General features: G+C 39.2%; 1 protein-coding gene across 1 annotated transcript; it reads left to right on the forward strand.

Annotated features, from left to right (window-relative positions):
- The first annotated feature begins 1,470 nt into the window (after positions 1-1,470).
- Positions 1,471-18,766, forward strand: SLBP (stem-loop histone mRNA binding protein). The gene is made up of 8 exons (XM_020805895.3): positions 1,471-1,644; positions 3,507-3,638; positions 8,120-8,224; positions 10,349-10,408; positions 13,320-13,451; positions 13,790-13,939; positions 15,380-15,464; positions 17,987-18,766. The coding sequence occupies exons 1-8, from the start codon at positions 1,598-1,600 to the stop codon at positions 18,065-18,067; spliced, it is 792 nt and encodes a 263-aa protein (XP_020661554.3). The 5' UTR covers positions 1,471-1,597; the 3' UTR covers positions 18,068-18,766.
- The last annotated feature ends 2,618 nt before the right edge of the window (positions 18,767-21,384 follow it).

Genomic DNA, 21,384 nt, shown 5'->3' on the forward strand with positions numbered 1-21,384 from the left:
ATGAATAATGCCCTGCAATATGTGAGAACTATTTCTTCAAGAGACATCTTAAACAGCAGTTCGCTTTGTGAATGGATGTGGTTTCCTTTGAGAAAGGGAGCTTTAAAAAGTTTTAAAAGTCAGAACTTTTTGAGAAGAGATGCATTTATTTCGCATTGTAACCTAAGGTGTTTTTTTTTTTGGTTTTTTTTGGGTGGAGGTTTCTCTTGGTAGCTTCCTTTACTTATTTAAGGTAAAGGTTCCCCTTGACAATTTGTCCAGTCGTGTCCGACTGCTCATCCCCGTTTCCAAGCCGTAGAGCCACCGTTTGTCTGTAGACAGTTTCCATAGTCAGCATGTGCCGTTACCTTCTCACCTTGGTGGTAACTACTCACATTTTTACATCCTTTCGAACTGCTAGGTTGGCAGGAGCTGGGACAAGCAACAGACGCTTACTCCATCGTGTGAATTGGAACTGCTGATCTTTCAGCCTTGCAGCCCAGAAGCTTTGCAGTTTATCCTGCAACGCCACCACGTCCCTCTTTTGCTTATTTACACTTTTAAAATTATGTTTTGCCCGCACTGGATGTCTGTGTATTCCTGTTGCAAATTTCCCCCCAAGAGAATAGCCTCTTGTTTAAAACGAAAAGTTACTGTTGAAGAGGGACCCACGAAATTCAGACCACACAGCAACCCTCCTTCCTCACAAAGGTGCACAAGAGGCGTATTCCTCTCCTCCACTCTCTAACGACAGAGGCAGTGAAGTCTCATTAAACACAATGACATTCTTTTCCTCAAATGCCGATCTGTTGGTCTGGGCCGGTGAAGGTTAGATCCCGACAGGACTGGGCCCGGAATGTGTTGCTTACAGATAAAGAACTGGACTCATCCCCGCCACTTGGAATGCTCTGGCGAGTGGAAAGGCTGGTGGGATTAGGCTGTCGCATTGCCTTGGAGTGAGCCCTACGGTACAAAAAAGGGTGCCCAAGAGTTTGGGTGTGAGCAGAGGTTTAAATTTCTTCCCTTTTATTGCTATAATATCAGTTGGGGATTTTTTTAAAAAAAACTTTGAACGGACGACGCCAGTCTCTTGTCCTGGTGGAGCCTCAGACGCTCCCGCTATCGCCACTCCGCGGAGAGGGGACGGCTCTACAGAAGCCCCTGAAAGCGCGCGAATTGGTGGACAAGAGGAAGAGGAGCAGCAGCAACAAGACTTGGGACGCTCCACTAGTGTGCTCTTTATAGGGGAGCACTGTCAAAACAAACGTGGACACCGTTCCTCCTGTAGACATTAAGGAGAAACCTGCCCTGAAACAGAAGTGGTGGCGTCTAGTTTTGCATGTGGACCGGCGGCAGACTCATGGAAAGAAGCGAAGAAGTTGCGGAGTCGAGGGGGTGTTGCCCTTCCTCATTTCTTACCCCCTACCGTTTGGAGAATGGTAGGGCCTTCTTTTGTTTGGCGCGCCCGCGCCTTTTATCGCAAGAGGCGGGGCGGGAGCTCAGTCGAGCCAGCGAAGGCCGTGAGGGAGGGCGCGCGGCGGCGGAGGCAGCAGCAACGGGCAGGTGGGCTCGTTATTTTTTTCCTGTCCTCGCGGGAGACGGTCGGTCGCTCTTCATCATGTCCTTTCGCCAGCGGAGCCCCCTCGGAGGCCGCGCCCACGATAGGTGAGTATCGCGCCGCTAAGGTGTCCTGTTGGCCTGCCAGTGGCTCCGCGTCTCCGTGATGGGTCCGATCGGCTCGGGGCCTGCTTCGAGGGCCGCGCTTTTGTTTCAGCCGCACCCCAGGACATTGATTATGCCTCTATTTCTCTCAAAACTATCTGTAGCATTACTTAGTACTTTAATGTTACCACGAGTTGTGTTTTTAGTCACTTTTTAAAAAGCATTTCCTGCTTTCGGTTTCTGGTATCAGTTAAAAGAGGATGTATAAATGGAACCAATAAAATACTGGACGCTGCCTTAAAATATATTAATTATAGAGCCAATAAATTTACCACAACTTGTTATAATATTACAGTATTCAGTAATGCCAGAGATGATGTGATTAAACGATGATTGAATAATGGGATCAAAGGATGACTACCTTGGATCAGATTGGAAAGACATCAGAACACAAAGAGATAATAAATGGCTGGCTACCCCCTTAAAATCTCCTTTGTCATTGGGACAATAATCAAAGGCCTTTCTGAAAAGGGGAGTCTTTGTTTGTCAGGGGAAGGGAGGTGCTCAGCTAGGAAGTGACCACTGGAAATAGTTTTATTTTCTTCCATTACTGTGAGGATAGTGGGATTGGGAGAAGGACCTGTTGGACTGATTACACATACGTGTGTGTGTGTGTGTGTGTGTGTGTGTGTGTGTGTGTGTGTGTGTGTGTGTGTGTGTGTGTGTGTGTGTGTGTGTGTGTATATATATATATATATATATATATATATATATATATATATATATATATATATATATATATATATATGAGAGAATGATAGCTGAGTGGTTTGGGGGTTCAAATCCGCACTGTGCCTTTCTGACAGGAGCTGGACTTGGTGATCCACAGAATCACTTCCGCTTTGTACAGTAGTTCTAACATTTTTCTAAGATGGGGGGGGGAAGGCTGCCCATGCGGCTTACATATAATAATTAAAAACAAACTTTTAGATGACAGAAGGAAGAAAGAATGGAGAAAAGAAAAAAGCAAGTAGCCTTTCCCATCTTGTCTTTTTTATCTGTAGTTTTTATATTTAGTTTCAACAAGTTGATTTAAATACATAGCAGCATGGAACAATAGAGTACTAGCAGAATACAATATCCAGTACAATAAATACAAAAAATGAAGGATTTCTCTCCCCCCCAATTAAAATAAATTAATATAACATTAAAGAATCATGGAAACATTTCTTGCAGACAGTATTTAAAAAGACATAATTAACATAGTAGCAAACTATCACAAAATTATCAGAGGATATAAGTTCCACCAGCCCTTGCCATTAATATTGTTGTCAGAACCACTAAAATCTAGTCTACAAGTTAAAACATATTTTGCATATCGTATTTTGCAATATTCCTTCCTTTGAGGTAGTGATTTTCCATTTAATATATTGTATTGAGTAGGTAATGGAGTGTATCCTCCCATCTTCTGCTGGACTGCTTCTGCACTTGTAGAAGAGGTGCCATTAAGAGATGAAAGTAGAGCAGTAAGGAGGAAAAAGTGACTCATGGATGTTATATACAACTGGAATCTACAGACAAACAATATATTAGACCCATCTAGATGCGCAAATGTTTATGGAATTTTAACTGACCATAATAAAATCTTTCTGCCTGTAGGTTTGGAGTTTGTCTTATTTTTGTGGACCTGTGTGGGCTATCTTTTGCGTATCATTGGATGTTATACAATCTTAAGAGGACAGCTTTATAAAGGCTGGGAAAGCAGATACAACAGCATCAGTGTGGCTTAGTTTTGTTTTTCTGCTGATGTTATATGTGAGGACTAATTTATTTCAGCGTTTACACTTTTTGATTCATTCTTTCAGGCCACCAGCACGTTGGACCCAAGGAAGAAAGCGTGATGCAGATGGAAAATACAGAAGCACTCATGATTCAAGCTTACCTGATGATAATGATGATGATAGTACACACACGGTACTAGATAACAGGCCAGAAAGGTATGTTGTACTTAATTTTTTTAGTCACAGTCTTTAAGTCATGTGACAAAAAAGTAATAATTAACTATAAATACAGTAACACTTCCAATAATTTTCTTACCTATAGTATACTAATAATATTTAAACATTTACAGTATACATGTTCTACTTCTAACCCTACAGTTATTCAAACTAACCAGCATTTCAGCCCATTTTCCATTCAATCTCCTGCACCAGAGGCCAACAAGGGATTCCATACTTCTATAAATGTATCTTGTTTTATTTCATCTCTATAGAGTTTAATGCGATAGGTCAGTTTTTCCATCGGAGCCAGTCTCCATATTCTATTTTCAAATCCTTGCATAGACAAGTCCTGAGCGTCCTTCCAGTGTTCGGCAATTTCATTACGGGCTCCTCCTAATATAATTGCAATTAGTTCTTTATGCACAATGTTTTCATTCCCTCCCATAAATAACGAAAAAAGTAGCAAAGTTTCATTTGAGATTATTTTTCTTTTGTTATACTTTAATCACTTAATTACCTCAGATCAGAAAATTTCTATTCTTGGGCATGTTAACCACATATGTTCCAAAGTTCATTTATTCTTGCATTTCTTCCAACCCATGTCTGATATTCCTTTACTTACTCTATTTAATTTTACAGAGTATAAGTGCCATCTGTGCACTACTTTTAACACCATTTTTATCTTGAGATGAAACTGGTTTGTAAGGTTGAGAGAGCCATATTATTTTCCATGTGTTTTCTAATATTTCAGTTTTTAAGTTTGTCTCCCAAACAGTCTTGAATTGCATATTGTCTCCAAATTGTTTATCAATAATACTTTTATAAATTGCTGAAATTAACCCTGTAGTTTTTATATTTAGTTTCAACTAAATTAACCCTGTAGTTAATTTTATTCCCTATCTCTATACAATATTTTTCTATTTCTATTAATGGTCTATTAATTTGAGCCCAGTGTTTTATGTAGTTGAATTGCCAAATTTCTGATTTGAGTTATCTGATGCCAATTAGTTGCTATACACCTGGTTTTCTCCTGGAGCTGTCCAAGTGTAATAGGTTTTACTTGTACAAACAAGTCTTTTATTCTATACATTCCTCTCTCTTTCCATTGTTTAAATTGTGCATATTTATCTTGAAATTTAAATTTAGGGTGTTCTAATACAGGACATAATGGAGATATAGGGGGAGCGAAGGTTATCATATATTTCCTCCATATCCAGAGTAATTCTTTAGTAAAAGGATTCTATTTGTTTCTCATTTGTCAAGTTTCTTTCTTTATATCCTTTACATCCAATGACCTTCCTTGTTCTCTCTCTATTCTTGCTCATTCAGGAGTCTCGCAATCTTCATAATATTTTAGTAAATATATTGCTAGCCCTCTATTTCTACTTGAGCCATATTTAAATTTTTCCAATACATGTTGCCATTGTTTTATCTTTTTTGTTTCCAATTGTAGAGGGATATTTTAATAGAAATTTTGGTCAGATATGAGCTTTTACTATTGCAGTTCTTCCCAATAATGTTAGATTTAATCTTTTCCATTTTTACTTATTCCTTTATAGAACTAAATACTTTTTGTAGTTCTCATAGACTACTTGCCTTATTCTTTTGTTATCCAAATTCCCAAATATTTGAAACTTGAATAACATAGGTCTAAACCTGTTCCTTTCTTGATTTCTTTTTGCTCTAGGATAGGATTATTTATGCCTAGCAATTTAGATTTATCATAATTAATTTTTAATCCTGGCTAACATTTGAATTCTTCCAATATTTGTTTCAGTGTCTTTATCTTGTTTTGGGATAGCTGCTATTCTCGCTTCTTTCCAGGAGTCTGGAACCTTTTCCCCATTCATTATTGTGTTATATACTTTTAATAAATGTTCAGATAGTTTGTCCTCCCGTATTTTATAGAAGTCTGCTGTGAAACCGTCACAACCTGTTGACTTAAACTTCTTAATTTTTTTTAATAGTTATTTTTATCTCTTTAAGTGTTATTGTTGAGTCAAGTTGGTTTTTAAGTTCTTTGCTAATTGGGTTACTTGGTAGAGAATTCACAAATTCATGAACATCCGTTTCTGGTCCTATTTCTGTCTCATATGCCTCTCTATACTATTCCCTAAAAGTTGTTTGAACTTGCTATTGTGATGTTACTATTTTATCATCTTTAGCTCTTATTTTATCAGTTTTTAATAGCTTTCCTTTTTATGGCATTAAATAATAATTTGGAGGTTTTTTCCATATTCATAGTAATTCCTCTTTATATAATTTATTGCAATTTGTTTTATTTATGTTCAGTACTTCTAATTCTGCTCTAGCTTTTGTCATTTCTCTGAATATTGTATTAGATCCTGATTTCTTATGTTCTTGTTTTTTTAATTTTATCTTCTAATTGTATTTGTAATTTCTCTTTTTAATCTAGATCCCTTTATGATGAATTTCCCCTTAAATGTTCCACCTGTTTGTTTAATCTCTTCCTTGTTATTTAGTTCATAAAATATGATTTAATTTTTTCAATAATTTGTCAATTTGCACATATATTAGTACATAATCTCCAAATCCTGTTTTTTTTAAGTATTAGTCCATGAAACCTTCAGTGGTACATGGTCTGAGGTTATTATCGGTGCAAAGTGAGTTTTATCTAACAGTGGTGCCAATGATTCTGATATAATTATATGATCTATCCTTCAGTAGGTTTCATATTTCTTTGAAAGAAAGGTATAATCCCTTTCTTAAATATGATTCAGTTCAAAAACTCTTTATAAATCAACCTAAAATTATAAACCATCATCTTGCCCCCATTAGCCCAGTAATATAATTGAAACAAAGAAAAGAAAACAAAAACAAGAAAAAAGAAGAGCCAGTTGCTTATCCTCTCTCAGCAGAGATAAAAGTCCAGCCTCAACCTTGAGACAGCTCAGAGTGTTCAGCAAGGGTTTCTGCTTTTTAGCTATTTCCCCCCAGCTCTGTTCCACCATAGTTGTCTTTCTTCTTCATGAGCATTTGGATTACATCCAGATTTCTCTTTTCCAGTCTCTGGCCCTCGAATCTTCATCTCTCTCAAGCGATCTTGTAGCTGTATTGTTGTTGTTACAGTCTTAGGTCTCTGTCCATGCCAGATAAATAAAGGGAAATCCCCAGCCATATCTCACTTTTTGGTTCCAGAGTGTTTCTGTGAACAGTCTCCATTCTTTGTTTCCAGATTGTCTCCACAGCCAAATCCTGATAGACTTCTATCTTTTCACCTTGGTATGACAGATCCTCCACTTTGTTTAATGCATGATCTACAGCCATTTTTGCTGTGTAGAAGGCAAACCTGATGAATGGATTCGTTCTAAAGTATTCTCTGTAATTTACAGGTTGGGGCAGAGATAATGGATCCATTTTAAAACATTAGTTTTTAAGTCCTCTGTCTTCTTCCTCTCTCTAAAAAATCTTAGGTAGGTTTTGTTTATGATCACGATTCTCCTGGGATTTGATCCTGTATTTTAATAGTTTTAATTCCTTTTCCACAGCATCACTTTGTTGGTTTTGTACCAATTCAAAAGCCTCATTAACAGTCTTTTCTATCTTTTCAATACTGACTTTCAGCTCTGCTAATGCTTCTTACAGTTGTGCTATAACAGTTTTCATATAACTGTTTATAGATCTTTCCTTATTTGTTTTAAGAGCTGTTTCATATCACTCTGCTCGTTAGCCGATTTCTTTTGCCTTTTCCCTTTCATCTTAAAAGCTCTTTCGCTGCCAGTATCTTCAGATGAAAAAATCACCCTGTTCCTCATCTTTTGAAGAAGCATCTGGTTTGTTTTCTTGAGTCATCTTTGATTTCCCCATATCTATATTTATTTTTTATGATTATTTCCCATTAATTGCCAGTTTGCATGTGTTATTAGTTTATAATAGACAGGCTTAGAGTGGAGCTAGTCTTTCATGCTGCCATCTTCCATGTCAGCAGACCACACACACACACCCCTGGTATATTATACTTAAATATGGTTCTAGTTTACTATTATATAACTAAAGGGAGATGCACGATTTATAGTTACTAATTATACACTAGTAGCTTACTGGAATTATGGTAATCAATAGTGGTCTACTTTGGAGGAGCTTAAGATGATAATGTTTAGTCAAGCAGTATATGAACTAGTTTTGTATTGAATGATTTAGTTGGTGGGGCTTCTAGAAGAAGGCACATTTTGACATGATTGGAATCTTGTTGATGATTTATACATGCATGAGTGAAATTGTATGAATGACAGTGGTGGATTGCCAACAATTAATGATGGCTGGTTTGCATTCTTGGTTTCACATCCAAGTGTGTAAGCAGGACTCTGATGGGTATCTTGTTAATTAGTGGTAATTCATTGCTGCAACTTACATGATTTCATTTACAAATTTGTAAAATTACCAGTAAGATTTTGGCCTGTTTACTTTAAATATTGTGATAACACACACTTTTGTTTCTGTTGGGACTTGGCTTACAGTTTCACAACACCAGAAGGACATAAGCCTTATTCAAGGTGTTCGGATTGGGGAACTGCAGTGGAAGAAGATGAAATGAGGACAAATGTTAATAAAGAAATGGCAAGGTATGGATGGTGTAATTCCTTCAACATTTTGGTGGGATTGTAGGAATAGTCTAGCTGCTAGACTATTCCTACAATCCCCTAGCTGCCCGCTGCTATGGAGATAGCAGAATGTATAACTTGGTTGCCAGAAATAGTTTGTTATAAAAAAGCAGAGACTAGAATATTCTAATATGTCAGTACTGAGTTAAAATGCGACATTGCTACCTCCCTTGCTAATGATTGGTAACACAGAAACAGCTTCCAGTCCTTTAGTAGCTTGACCATGTTTATATGACATGGCGTTTTAAAAAAAGCTAATTGCACTATATCATAGAAAATAGATGGAGTTGCTAAACATTTGATAGATCTGAGTCACTCCCATGTAAGAACAACTGAGAAACAGCTACATGTTCTTACTCAGTGCCATTTTATATCTGCTTAAGATAATGCTTTCTCTTGCTAGAGTCCTATTTTTCCCTTGTGTGCAATTGTCTGGTTGCACACATGGTTGTTGAAATACACCAATTCTGAAATGGGGTATTATTCAAGTCTCAGTCCTGTTTCCAATGGTGTGATCTTGGTTTGTGCAACTGCAAGCCAGAGATGGCTTACACACTTTCTGTTACGAATGGGATTCTGGGCAGTGTGTATATGCTGCACAAAATACTAGCTTTCATAATGTTTAGGACTATGGATCAAGCTATATGCCAATATTACATAGTGAGTTTTGTTTATTTAAAACTAGTTTATTTAAAACAGCATTTCATTTTTTTCCATATGTCTGATGAAATGGATTTGTCTGCAAAAGCTGACATTAAAATATAATCTTTTAATGTGCCATGTTTTTGTCCTTTTGTGTGTGTTTCTTTGAGTTTTGCTTGATATGCATACACTGATGAAGCATATGTTTTTGTTTTTTGTTTGCTTCTTTGGATTTTGGCTGATATTACTATAACTTGATAATATTTTCCACTAAGGAAGTAAGCCTAGCCAGGAGAAAAGGAGAGAGTTGGAAAGCAGCAGACAAGGGGAGTGTTTAGCACTGTCCTGAACTTAATGCATTTGAAATTGTTCCTCTCTGCCATGTTGCCGCATCTTGGTGTGACCCATATTCTCTTGTTGTGTAGTCATTAAGTCATGTCCGACTCTTCGTGACCCCCATGGGCCAGAATAGTTGGACACGACTTAATGATTACAATGACATGCACTTAGACTTAAAAATGTTGCATGGTATCCAGGAATGGGCTTCAGTGCTACCGAAAGTAGTATATTCCCTGTTCTTATACAGCACTTTGCTGATTTCTTTAGGAGTGACAAGTGTTAAATTTTTTTTTGAACGAATAGCCATGTTAGTCTGTGCAAGCATATCAGGTATGAGGAACTGGACTTGATCCACCAAAATTCACATAATATAGGTGGTCATTGTAAAATGCCACAATGTTTTTCTCTTTTTGTTTTCACTTTCCTTTTTTTTTTTTTTTTTTTTTTGCCTGATAAAGTGTTAGAAATCCCACCAATATTGTAGTACTGATCATGTTTACTGGAGCTGGGCCAAAGATGCTGACTTAGCCATGGTCTGTTGTGCCTTTGCCAAAGAATAGCTAGAGTAGCACCTACTGTGAGAATAGTGCTAATATTGGCAAATTACTTCAGTTTTGGTACTGTGGAGCATGAATGTGTATGATGCTTGTGGGCAGGATTTTGTTACACCTCTTATAACGGTGGCATAGCTTAATGGTAGCTGTGATTGTAGCATTGGGTGCAATTACATCTGAGAAGAAGTTTCAGTTTTATCACTTGTAATATGTAGTCTGGTTTTGTAAAGGACGCTTGATGAAATCTTGTTGCTTTTTTATGCATGATGAAGACAGTGTAACATTAAGTTGCTTCTGTAAGCAATTAACAAATGATGTATGGAATTCTCGAGGGCATGCCTGCCCGGTGGCTTGAAAGCTTGGCACTCACTCGCTGGAGAAAAGCAACTGGATGTTATGCTGTCAGTTCTGTGGTCCTGACATTGTTCCACGCATATAAAGCCTATTAGCTTATACTAATCTATACTGCAATAAGAAAAGGTTTATCTGTGAAGCTGAATAAGCAGAAACACTGGAAATATTTATTTTAAGATATACATAATTTTTTAAGGTACAAAAGAAAACTCTTGATAAATGAATTTGGAAGAGAGAGAAAACTTTCTACTGGAAGGTAAGAATATAACTTGTACCGTTTATATTCGGTAGGGTGTTCATTTTGAAAGTTTGCTTATGTATGATGTTGCAATAATTGTACTTGGATGTAGCTATAAAAATGTTCTTGTTCTCTATGATTCTAAGGCAAGTTTCAGATCTGAACCTTTTATTATGAGCATTTTCATCCCATTCTTCATATCTTTTCAGAGTGGCTCATAAAGCTGAAAAATCAGCTGTTATTTAGGACAGTATAACCATACAGCAGAAGCCACAATTCTAACACAAGGTTTGCATAATTCAACTACACTAAACAAATCTTAGGGTCTGCCCAAATGAATTTGGAGCAGTCTGGGTTATGCTTAAAATGTTTCTCAGTGTGATCTATTTTATCCCTCACTTTAGTGATCCATATACCCTAGATATGTTTTTTTTTCTCCTGTGAAAAGGGTCACACAAGTCTTTGGATTTCTGGTTTACTTGCTAGTAAGGTTTAGCCAATTTAATTGCTAGTAAGGAGGCAGCGGTGGGTCAAGCTCATGGCGGTGCAAGGGGAAAACATTGGGATGAATGTTGGGGAGATGGAAGGGAGGTAACACCCCCTTCCCCCCTTTCTATAGAGATGACATAGACCTCTTTCTTGTGGCTATCTTTGGTGGGCCATGGTGACTTTCATTTTGGGTGTGTGTATGTGTTAAATAATGTAATTGGCATATTGAAAGAACAATGCATCAACCTGGCATCGTATTAGAATTGCATTGCATCAATTATGGATGTCTTTTAAAAAAGAATATAGGGGAGAGGGTTACTCCACTCCTTTTAATGTCACAGGTTCACAGCTTACGTAATTTGTCACAGGGTTGTCACCTCAGATAACATCACCCTCTGTTTTATTTGGGTATGAACTAGCCATCTGCATAAGCTACACAACAGGATAATTAGAGGGCACCAGATTCTGCTAAAAAAACAGATGCCCCTAAGTAGAAATGTGTGTGGACAATGCAGCTTGGTTTGAACCAAACTGTACCAACAAGCATCCAAATACAGTGGTGCCTCGCATAGCGAGGTTAATCTGTTCCGGATTAACCCTCGCTGTGTGAAAACATCGCTGTACGGAACAGGGAAGCCCATTGGAACGCATTAAACATCATTTAATGTGTTCCAAATGGGCAAAAAACTCACCGTTCAGCGATGTTTCCAGGGTCCGGCAGCCATTTTTGCGCCCTCGGTAAGCGAGGGCAGGGCGTGAAAACGCTGCGCGTGGCCATTTTGGGGCTTCCAGTGGCCATTTTGGAACCGCCGATCAGCTGTTCTCCCAACATCGCAATGCGAAGATCGGTAAGCGTTTCGCTTACCGATCTTCGCAATGCGGGTTTTGCCCATAGGGGCCATCGGTATGCGATCGCATTTGCGATCGCAAATACCTCATCGCTATGCGATTTCGTCGTTCTGCAGTGCGCTCGTTAAGCGAGGCACCACTGTACTGAGATAGATAGATAGAATATCTACCCATTCATCTATCCAGGCCCTTTGTTTGGGAAGTGGACTTGATCCACAAAAACTTAAACTATAACACTAAGTCTTTATGGTGCCACCATGTTTTTTTCTTTTGTTTTTGTCGTCTGATCTTAATTTTGAAACTTGGAAAAATAAAAAGACATTGGCCTGATACCAAAATAAACATGTAGATGTTGGGATGGTATTCCAGATTTCGGGTGCCAGTAATGACGTGGTTACCCTTTGCACTTCAGATAGCAAAAAAGCAGAGACAAAAAAAAACTCCTTCAGTTTTTACTATATGGACAGGCAAATTTGGGACAGTGACTCTTCAGCTATTGAGAACCTGAATTGTGATGCACTTCAAGTTAAGATGAACATTTTGAACTGGGCCAAATGTATTTGACAAAGTAAGTGTAACTGTGTCTTACTTGCAATCTGGTAGCACTATTTGGAATTACAGTAGGACCCCCTTATCCATGAGATCAGTATCCATGGATTCACTTATCCACAGTCTGAAAATAAATGGAAAAAAAAATCCATACAAAACTATTTTCACATCTATTACCAGAACAGCCACTAGAGGGAGCCAGAGACTGTTCTATGAGTACTCGTTAGTGAGAATACACAGCAAGGTCTCTAGTGTCTTCTGCAGAGGTCCCCAACCCCCAGTCTGCGTCCCGATGCCAGTCCGGGCTGTGGAGAGAGACCTCCCCCCGCATGCACTCCCCCAGTCTGCACCAGCATGTGAGCGCTGCACTGCCCTTTGCGCATGTGTACACACCCACGTGAGCGCTGTGCCACCCTTCGTGCATGCAGACAAGCACACATATGCCCTGCATGTGCACTGTGCCGCCCTTAATGCGAGCACACAAGCGTGCTCACCTGCACAAGCGTTGCCCTTCGCGCTGTATGCGCACTAGGGTGCCCCGCCGTCCCCAGCCAGTCTGCGGGGCTAAAAAGGTTGAGGACTGCTGTTCTAGTGGCCAGATCTGCTAATACATGTGCATTTTTGCTGGGTTTTTTCCTTTTACCATTCTCTCTCTCGTTCAGTTTTCAATATCTGTGGGGACTTTGGAACCAATCCCCAGTGGATATGGAGTTCCTACTGGAACTGCAGTTTCTATCCAGTCTTCAAATGAAGTGCGTTATCATAGTCTAATTTGGAGGCATAACATAAATAATTGTCGCCTGATGGTATCTCACGGTCAGGCAAAGATTCTGTGAAAGTGGAAAAGAGGAAATATGCCCTCTGTAGGCACTAAATAGCACTACACTGTATTTGTTCCTGGCTTGAATACTGAGTTAGGTACATGTATGGCCATGGGGATGCATTCCCATTTTGTTGCAAGTACTATTCGCATCTGTGTAGCGTTGTTAACCTGTCATGAAACAAGGTGGGCCAAAAATGAAAATCTGCATAACCCTTTCAGTTCTGATTCCAAGGAGTCCACAGCAGCAGTGGAACTTGAGACTGATGAGGCTGTTCTAATGAGGAGACAGAAACAAATAAATTACGGAAAGAACACGCTTGCATATGACAGATACATTCGAGAAGTTCCAAGGTAAATCATAGTTTTTAGAACATTTGGATCCTTGCCTGTCTATTTCACAATATTTTCATTGCTAAATAAAGCTGATTTTTTTCATTCATGGTCTTTGTGGAGGAGTATGGCATATAGGACTTTCAGATGTGTTAAGATTATGTGAGCTGTTACACAGACAATACATTTGTGAAGTATTAAATTGTAATTGTGATACATTGATAGTGAGGGTGGGCTGGCAAAATACACCAATAAAATATGAAATCTTGACTGTATATCTGTATTCTTCATATTGAATTCAAAATGAAAGAATAGTTTGTCTTTAACATGCCAGTTAAATCAGTGTTTTTGTTTTGAAGGTGTCTAAGAGTCCCAGGGGTTCACCCAAGGACTCCAAATAAATTTAAGAAATATAGTCGCAGATCTTGGGACCAACAAATCAGACTTTGGAAGGTTGCATTGCATTTTTGGGATCCTCCCGCTGAGGAAGGCTGTGACACACAAATAATGTAAGTAGCAGTTGTATTTCATGGTGTGTAATATTGATTTTAGGGTTGTTTAAAATAAACTGGTCTTGAATATTTGATGGAAATTTACTACTCACCTCAAGAGGAACACACTGTTCTAGAAATTTACTGCTTATCTCTATGTTTTGGACATTTGCTGTGCAGTTCATGGTTTTATGTGGGCATTTGCAGGACCCTCCTATGTCTTGGCTTATAAGGCAGAACGGAAAATGCTTTGGTTTGAAATAAAAAGTTTACAGGGTTAATGTTGAGCTCCTTAAGCTCATTGATACTGAGGAAGCATTGTTAAAACTAGTGGATCTCTGCAATGTCAAGGGTAGAATCTTTGCTTTGATTCCTTATTGGGACTTGGAGCTTGGACCATCAGTTTTCAGGAAAAAAATGTGTGAAGGAAAAATACCAAAAGAAAGGGATGTTGTATTGTGACACAGAACATGTTGTGGAAATGTTAGCATATTTTGCCTGGTTTGATAACTAATGTATTCATACACTTGACATTCTGTCAGTGTTCATGTTAAGTCTCAGCCATTTTAAGTTGCTGCATGGCATATGTGAGCAGGGCTGGCATGTCCAGCAGCCAGTTTTCTGCTTCTGGGGGATTACAGGTTTCCCAATCTGTGTAATAACTAGACCAAGAGTTTTAGAATGGGGTTGTTCATCACTGCACTGGGGCTGTTGCCTATTCAAAAAATGAACTGCTACTCCCGGATGCAATTTCCCTGGGGAAATCTATTTTGGCAGGTGAGCGCTGTCGGGGCTAGAGGCTGCCAAAGGATCCTTTGGGGTTGCTGTAGTTTGCCCATCTCTGTACTAGAGTGATATAATCATAGACTGGTAGAATTTATCATTGACGCATCACACTTTGGTCAGTTACGCAGAAAGTTTACCAAATAAGCAAGTGGTCAGCATTCTTCATTATCTAATGCAGTGGTTCAGCAACCTTGAGAACACGGCCAAAGAGCCCGAAAAATCCAGAACAACCATTAGATCCTGGCCGTGAAAGCCTTCGGGAATATATTCTGAATAATTTTTCACAATAACAGGACAGTATAAAATAGAAAGAATGAATTAATTTCTTGATCGGAAGAGCTGTTCTGAAGTGAACGGTTGTTGATGCTTTCATTGTACGTTTTAGAAATTTTAGTTATGGATTTTCTGCTGTGGTAAGGAGTTACATTTGATGACCGAGGGTTTCCATTTGAGCTCTACATTTCTATGATGCTGTAAGTTATATCTGTAATCCCCCTTCACATAATTATTTCTACAAAACATGCCCAGTGTTGAAGCATTAGTGTGGAAGAGAAACCAAGATTTATGCTAGTCTGAAAAAGGAAAGTAGATAATATAACTTGTCTGTCCTACAAAATGAAATACAGTTTCTACATCTGTAATTCCATATTCTGGAATGTTTTATTTTTGCAGTAGCCCTGTTGATCTTAGTGATATGGAAACAGAATCTGTACGAAGTAACTCTGCTCAATCACAAGCAAGCTCTCAGGATAATGAGGTAAGCATGCAGAAACTTAGGCCAAATGTAAAAACTGTATATACACCTTTATTTAATCAAGGAATTAATTAGGATCTGTTTTAACTGTCTGTGTGTCTGTTTTGTAGAAAAGTAAAATTTTCAAGCTCTTGGCTGTCAGCTGGCCAGTAGCTCATTGCTTTTCTACAATATGCTGTTCAGATTTCACTGATGCATCTTTATTTCTGATCTTCAGCATGCTGGCCACAGTGGGCGTAAATTGACATTCAAAGGTTTTCTTGCTTTTTTAGTTATCACAGGATAGGATTGTAGTTGTTATTTCTTGAAAGATAGCTGAGATGTAGAAGCTGACCATCCCAGAAATACTGGAGACCTGTCTGGTTTGTTTGCAACACCATAGAGTTGAAGGCCACACTGGCAATAGCAGCCATCTGCAGAACTGTACCAACTGGCTTTCAGGAGGAAAGCATGTGAGATGATGGGACTGTGCATCATGTCCAGTGCCTGGGCTATCAAGATCTTCATCAGTTATTTCTCAGCTGCCTGTACCAAAGATACATTTTGACTTCTTCGAGAGTCTGGCCTTTTCTCTGTAACAATAGCTTGTGTTACCTGTAGCTGCCATTGAGTATCAATGGTAGAGAGGCAGAACAATTTGTGTGAAACTTTCTGAAATTCATAAAAGGGGATTAAGTGAGCACAGTGGCTAGCTGGATAGTGGACCCTTAAAAATGCTGGATTAGAGGGGCATGTCTTCTCCATCCTACAGAGACCAGCCTTCAGCATAGTTTGACATGGATTTCAGAACGTCCTTTTAGTCACCTCCTTTTCCTGACTTAAAGGATATAGAGGAGGGCCATGCAGCAAATGTTTGCAGGAAAGAAAAATATGCCAAATGAAACACTTCTGCTCCATGGAGGAGCACAGGAAAAAAAACACATTTTTTAAAAACTGTATTAGGACATGTGAAGGTTCGTTTTTGGGGCTCTCCTCTCCCAATAAACCAGGAGACTGTTTTAAGTCAAACCATTGTTCTGTATTTATTAACTTTGGAACTGGTATTTGAACATCAGCATGTTTAACTTCAAACATCTCTTGCGGCTGAAACGTAGCACGCAAGGGTGTCCATGAACTGGTCTCAAACGGGTTAACATTTTTTAAGTCCCAAGGTCCACCTAACATTCTTTCTGGTTCTTGGGTTTCTCCCTCATGTTCGTCTGGAGTTAGAAGCGGGAGGGTCTCCTCGCCGCCAAGCCAGCCCCATAGGGGAGATCCCCCTCCTTGCTGCTCGAGCCATGGTCCGGGTAGAAGCCCATCTTCCGGAGCTCCTCCAGATGCCATGCCCGCTTCGCCTCTTGTTCCCTGAGGATCCGTTCTTTCTCCTCCCTCAACTTCTTTCGCCACTCTTTGGTCTCAGACTCACCCCAATAAGATGGTCTCTGGGGTAGTCCCTGCCGACGTCTCTTTTCAGCTTCTGCATGTGGAACATGGACTTGCTCCCATTCACCAGTCCACGGATCAGGCACCCATATCTTCTCCTAACCCCCCGGTATCTCGTCCCGGGCCGCTCTTATATCCCCTATTCCCGCTTCCACCACCGACCGTTGATCTGCTCCCGCCTTTTTCCAGTCAGTCTGGGTAGCCACACTTAACCCCCTCATCCCCAGCACCAGATCCCAAGTATCTACCCCCTGGTGTTTCCACCCTTTATCCCTTGATAATTCCTCCAACTCTTGGGTACCTGTGCTCCAATGTTCTTTCCTAGGGGGAGAGAGTGGGCGGGGTGGTCTGTGTCTCCCTATGAACCGCGGGGAGCGACGGCACTCCCATGAACGCCTCCTGTCTTTGCTTGGGGACTTCACAGGACAGCACAAATGCACTGCATCACATAAAAGCATTTTAAAAAATTAACTTTGTCCCAGAAGTGGGAGGACAGAGGAGGGTTATTGTTTTCAACAGGCAGGTGGGTTAAATAGGGTTGCTTGGGTGAGTAAACAATTTGGATGTAAGGATTACACCAAATAGCATATTGGATCTCTATCTGACCTTAAGCGACCCTATTTATTCTGCTCCAAATGAATGCATGTAGACAAGCCTCAGACTCTTATATTTTAGGGTCAAACTAGATGGGTTCCTTCAAATTGTGTTGCTGCTTAAAAAAAGAGGTATTTACAGATTTGATCTGAGTGCTCTGTTCACATTTCAAAGTAGATTTGTGTTTCTGTGAATAACCTGTAAAGATATCTTCAGTAAGGTGGTATTTTACATAACCTGAGATTGTATCTTAATAGGCCTTTAGTGAAGTCTCAAGAAATAGGGTAGATAGAAAAGTTGAAATTGCATCCAGAATTGATAAAGTATGCTGTGGTAGCTGAACTCAAATTAGAACAAATGTGTCCTGCAGTTCTAAAGATGATTTATTCAAAGATACTGTGTAAAGCTTTAACCAGTTTTAACTGGATAGTTATGTGCGCAAATAGCCAGTAGTAGTATGAATAAAGTTACAGGTATGCTAATTGTTTGTCCAATCCTCTGTTCTGTAGGAAAACTGCAGCGGCACCCCAACCAAAGTGAGAAGTATCGACCATCTGGTAGATGATGAGTTTGAGCTAGAGGCCTGTTAGACTGTGAGACACTTCATAACTATAAATGTACATTTTGTGGGCTCCTGTTTGAGGGGAAAGTGTATTTCGTCTGATATTTGCAAAAATAGCTCATAGAGCTTGTGTCTAATAATCTGGACAGAGGAAATATGGCAGCTATAAATCACAATATTTCTCTTGACCAGTTCTTTTTCCAAGAATGAAACTTGGGACAATTGTCTAATTGATATATACACAGTAAGTAGTTTTATAAGCAGTTTCTAGTTCATATGGTTAAACCGACCCAGAGTTGCTGTCAGATATCAAGAATCTGGGAAATATTGAAAGAGCATTTCCCACAAATTATATATTTTCAAAACTATTTGAACAGCTTAAGTGGGACTTTATGCCCTGAAATACAAGTTTTCTTCAGATTCTTCAGCACATTATAGCAACAATAAGATAATGAATATAAGAAAGCTTCTTTCTTGGAGAAAGGACTATAACCCAGTTTTTGAGCCCACTTTATGGTGGTAGCTATCACAGTTGTATTCTGAATTGATGTTTGTAAATAATTGCATGCTGACCTTACTAACTTTTTTAAAAAATTAATGAGCAGAACTTAGAAAACTGTTCTATTTTTATTCTTTCTTAATGTAAACTTACAGATTTTTTTTACTAAAATATGCAGTTGCTGGTTTTTGTATGGGCCAATGCATAAATAAAGCAAGAACATCTTAATTTGATTTGTTTGCGTACTATGTTTGTGTGACTTCAAACATTCTGAATGCACGATGTTACAGTGCCAAAGCTATTAAGGTCACAACAGTGTGCAGAGTTCTTACTTAGTGAAATGTATGTACATTAGAAGCACATCCCCCTGAATTCAGTAGGCTTCCAAATTAATTTTGCAATCAAAGGTTTTATTCCTCAGCATATACAGTATTGAAATGTATTACCAACACAGATGTGTTTTATGGTGGCAAGAATTTTAATATGGAAGTGGCTAGATGGAAAATAACACATAACTTTTTGCATTGATGGGTCAAATGTAGCTGTGAAAGCAAAATGTAAAGTTGGGAAAAAGAGGAGAGAGAACTAGGAGTGATGCTTTCTAGTGTTAAGAGCTGTAGAATAAAATAGAGCGTTAGAAGTTACGTACTAATGTTAGCTCTGTTATGCTTCACAGGAAGTTCACAGATTTAAATACTGAACATTCATATACTCGGTCCCCCCCACCCGAAAAAAGACCTAACCTGAAAATAAGCCCTAGTATGATTTTTCAGGATGCTCGTAATATACTGTATTTTTTGTGTGTGTATAAAACAACACTTTTTTCCTAAAATAATTACAGGAAAACTTGAGGGTCGTTTTATACACGGAAGGCAGCAGCAGGAGGTGGGACTGAGGCAAAGTGTGGGCGGCATATAAGTTAAATAAATAAATAAATAAATAAATAAATAAATAAATAAATAAATAAATAAGCAGCCGGGCTCAGCCGCCTCACAGCTGCCCATTGACTGCTGCTGTCCAATTACCAACTCCTCCTGCTGGGTCTTACCTCCAGCTCACGTCGCCGCCTTGTCCCCTGCTTGAAGGAGATGATTGCTGGAGGAGGTGCTCTGGCGGCAGCAGCAGTCAATGGGCAGCAGCGAGAGGTGGCCGAGCCCAGCTGCTTCTTTGCCTCCGCCTCCTGTTGCTGTTGCAGTCTTCTCTAGCGCCACTGGTGGGCTCAGCAGCAGGAGGCAGAGATGGAGGCAAAGGAACAGCTGCGCTCGGCCACCTCTCGCTGCTGCCCATTGACTGTTCCTCTGCCTCCGGCAAGGGTAAAAATTAGAGGCTCATCCCATACATTGGGGGGTTGTATACATGGAAAAATATGGTAAACCCTACCCCCAAAATAAGCCCCAGTTAAGTGAAAACGGCCTTCCACCATTGTCCAGCCACCACAAGAAGATACCATGACTGTATTTGAATAAATATAGATTGTTGTACATGGAAAAAATAAAACATCCCCTAAAAATAGGAGTACCCTGTCTTATTTTCATGGAAATGCAGTATCTAGAACACTACTGACTAAAGTAGGCATCAACAGAATATGGCTCTCCTTAGGCGACTGGATTGTAGCTACAAAATGGGAGATGCAAAAATTATTATGCACAACTTTGAAATTAAATAACAGTATCACATGGTGATTCAAAGGTGGCTCTGATTAAATTATATAATGGAGCATATGCTGAAAGAAGCATCCCACAATCAAGTGGCTATGTTAGCTTACAGTTGAAAAGATACAAAATAATGTGATGCATGGAGGAGAAAACAAGTTTGGTTATCAGTTCTTGTCATTTTGACTGGACACAAGCATTTGAAAGGAAAAATGAATGGGGACGGCCATGAAACACTTTCTTCTAATGTATCTCTGAACCTTATGAACTTTTCTCAGCACTGCCCTTCTACCAACCTTGTTCACAAGCATGCGATTCCCTCTAGCTTAAGGAAAGCTTAAAGGAAAAAACCCAGTTAATTTGTAGTTTGATGATCAATGCTCTCTCATGTCTTGGGCTCCAATGCCCTCTTTTAATTTTTTTTTAATTACACTTTCCACATTTAATTACATGCATCCAGTTTATGTCTGTGCCAGTACATGTCCAAGATTTGGTCTAAAACATTTCTTCCACTTGCAACATTTAATCTGTACAAAGTTAGTGGTTACAAATTGTTTAACAGTGTTCTCTTAAATAATGTAATTAATTTTAAAAAATTATATCCTGCCTTTCTTCCCAAGAGGAGTCAAGGCAGCTTACAATATTTAAAAAAAAAATACAAAAAGGAGAGGGGGGGAGAAGAATCTCAACTCTTAGGCAGCCAATTACTAAGAAAAAAGTGTTTGCCTGCTGCAGGAAGGATAGCAAGGTGGGCAGCGACCTGATCTCTCCTGGGAGGGAGTTCTACAGTTTGGGAGCAGTGACAGAAAAGGCCGCCTTGTGTCCTCACCAAATGCATCTGTGACGGTGGCAGGACAGAGAAGAAGGCTTCCTCTGATGATTGAATAACCTGGACAGGCTCATAAAGGGAAATGTGGCATTTTCAAATAGCTTGGATCCATGTCAGATACAGCTTTGTAAGTCAAACCTACTACTGAATTGTGATTGGAAATGGATTGTCAAACAGTGGAACTGTCGTAACGGGGAGTTATATGATCTAGCTTATGTAACTTAATGAATGAGAGGCTTGTGGCTCAGTAGCTATGAAAACATATAGAAGATTATGTTGTAACATATGCTGATTGTAAAATTAAGTTCCTGTTTCCACATCAAGGAAATTAAAATAGGTGTTTTAGTATGCAAATTCCATGCATT

The sequence above is a fragment of the Pogona vitticeps genome, chromosome 3, assembly GCF_051106095.1.
Source record: "Pogona vitticeps strain Pit_001003342236 chromosome 3, PviZW2.1, whole genome shotgun sequence".
NCBI lineage: Eukaryota > Metazoa > Chordata > Lepidosauria > Squamata > Agamidae > Pogona > Pogona vitticeps.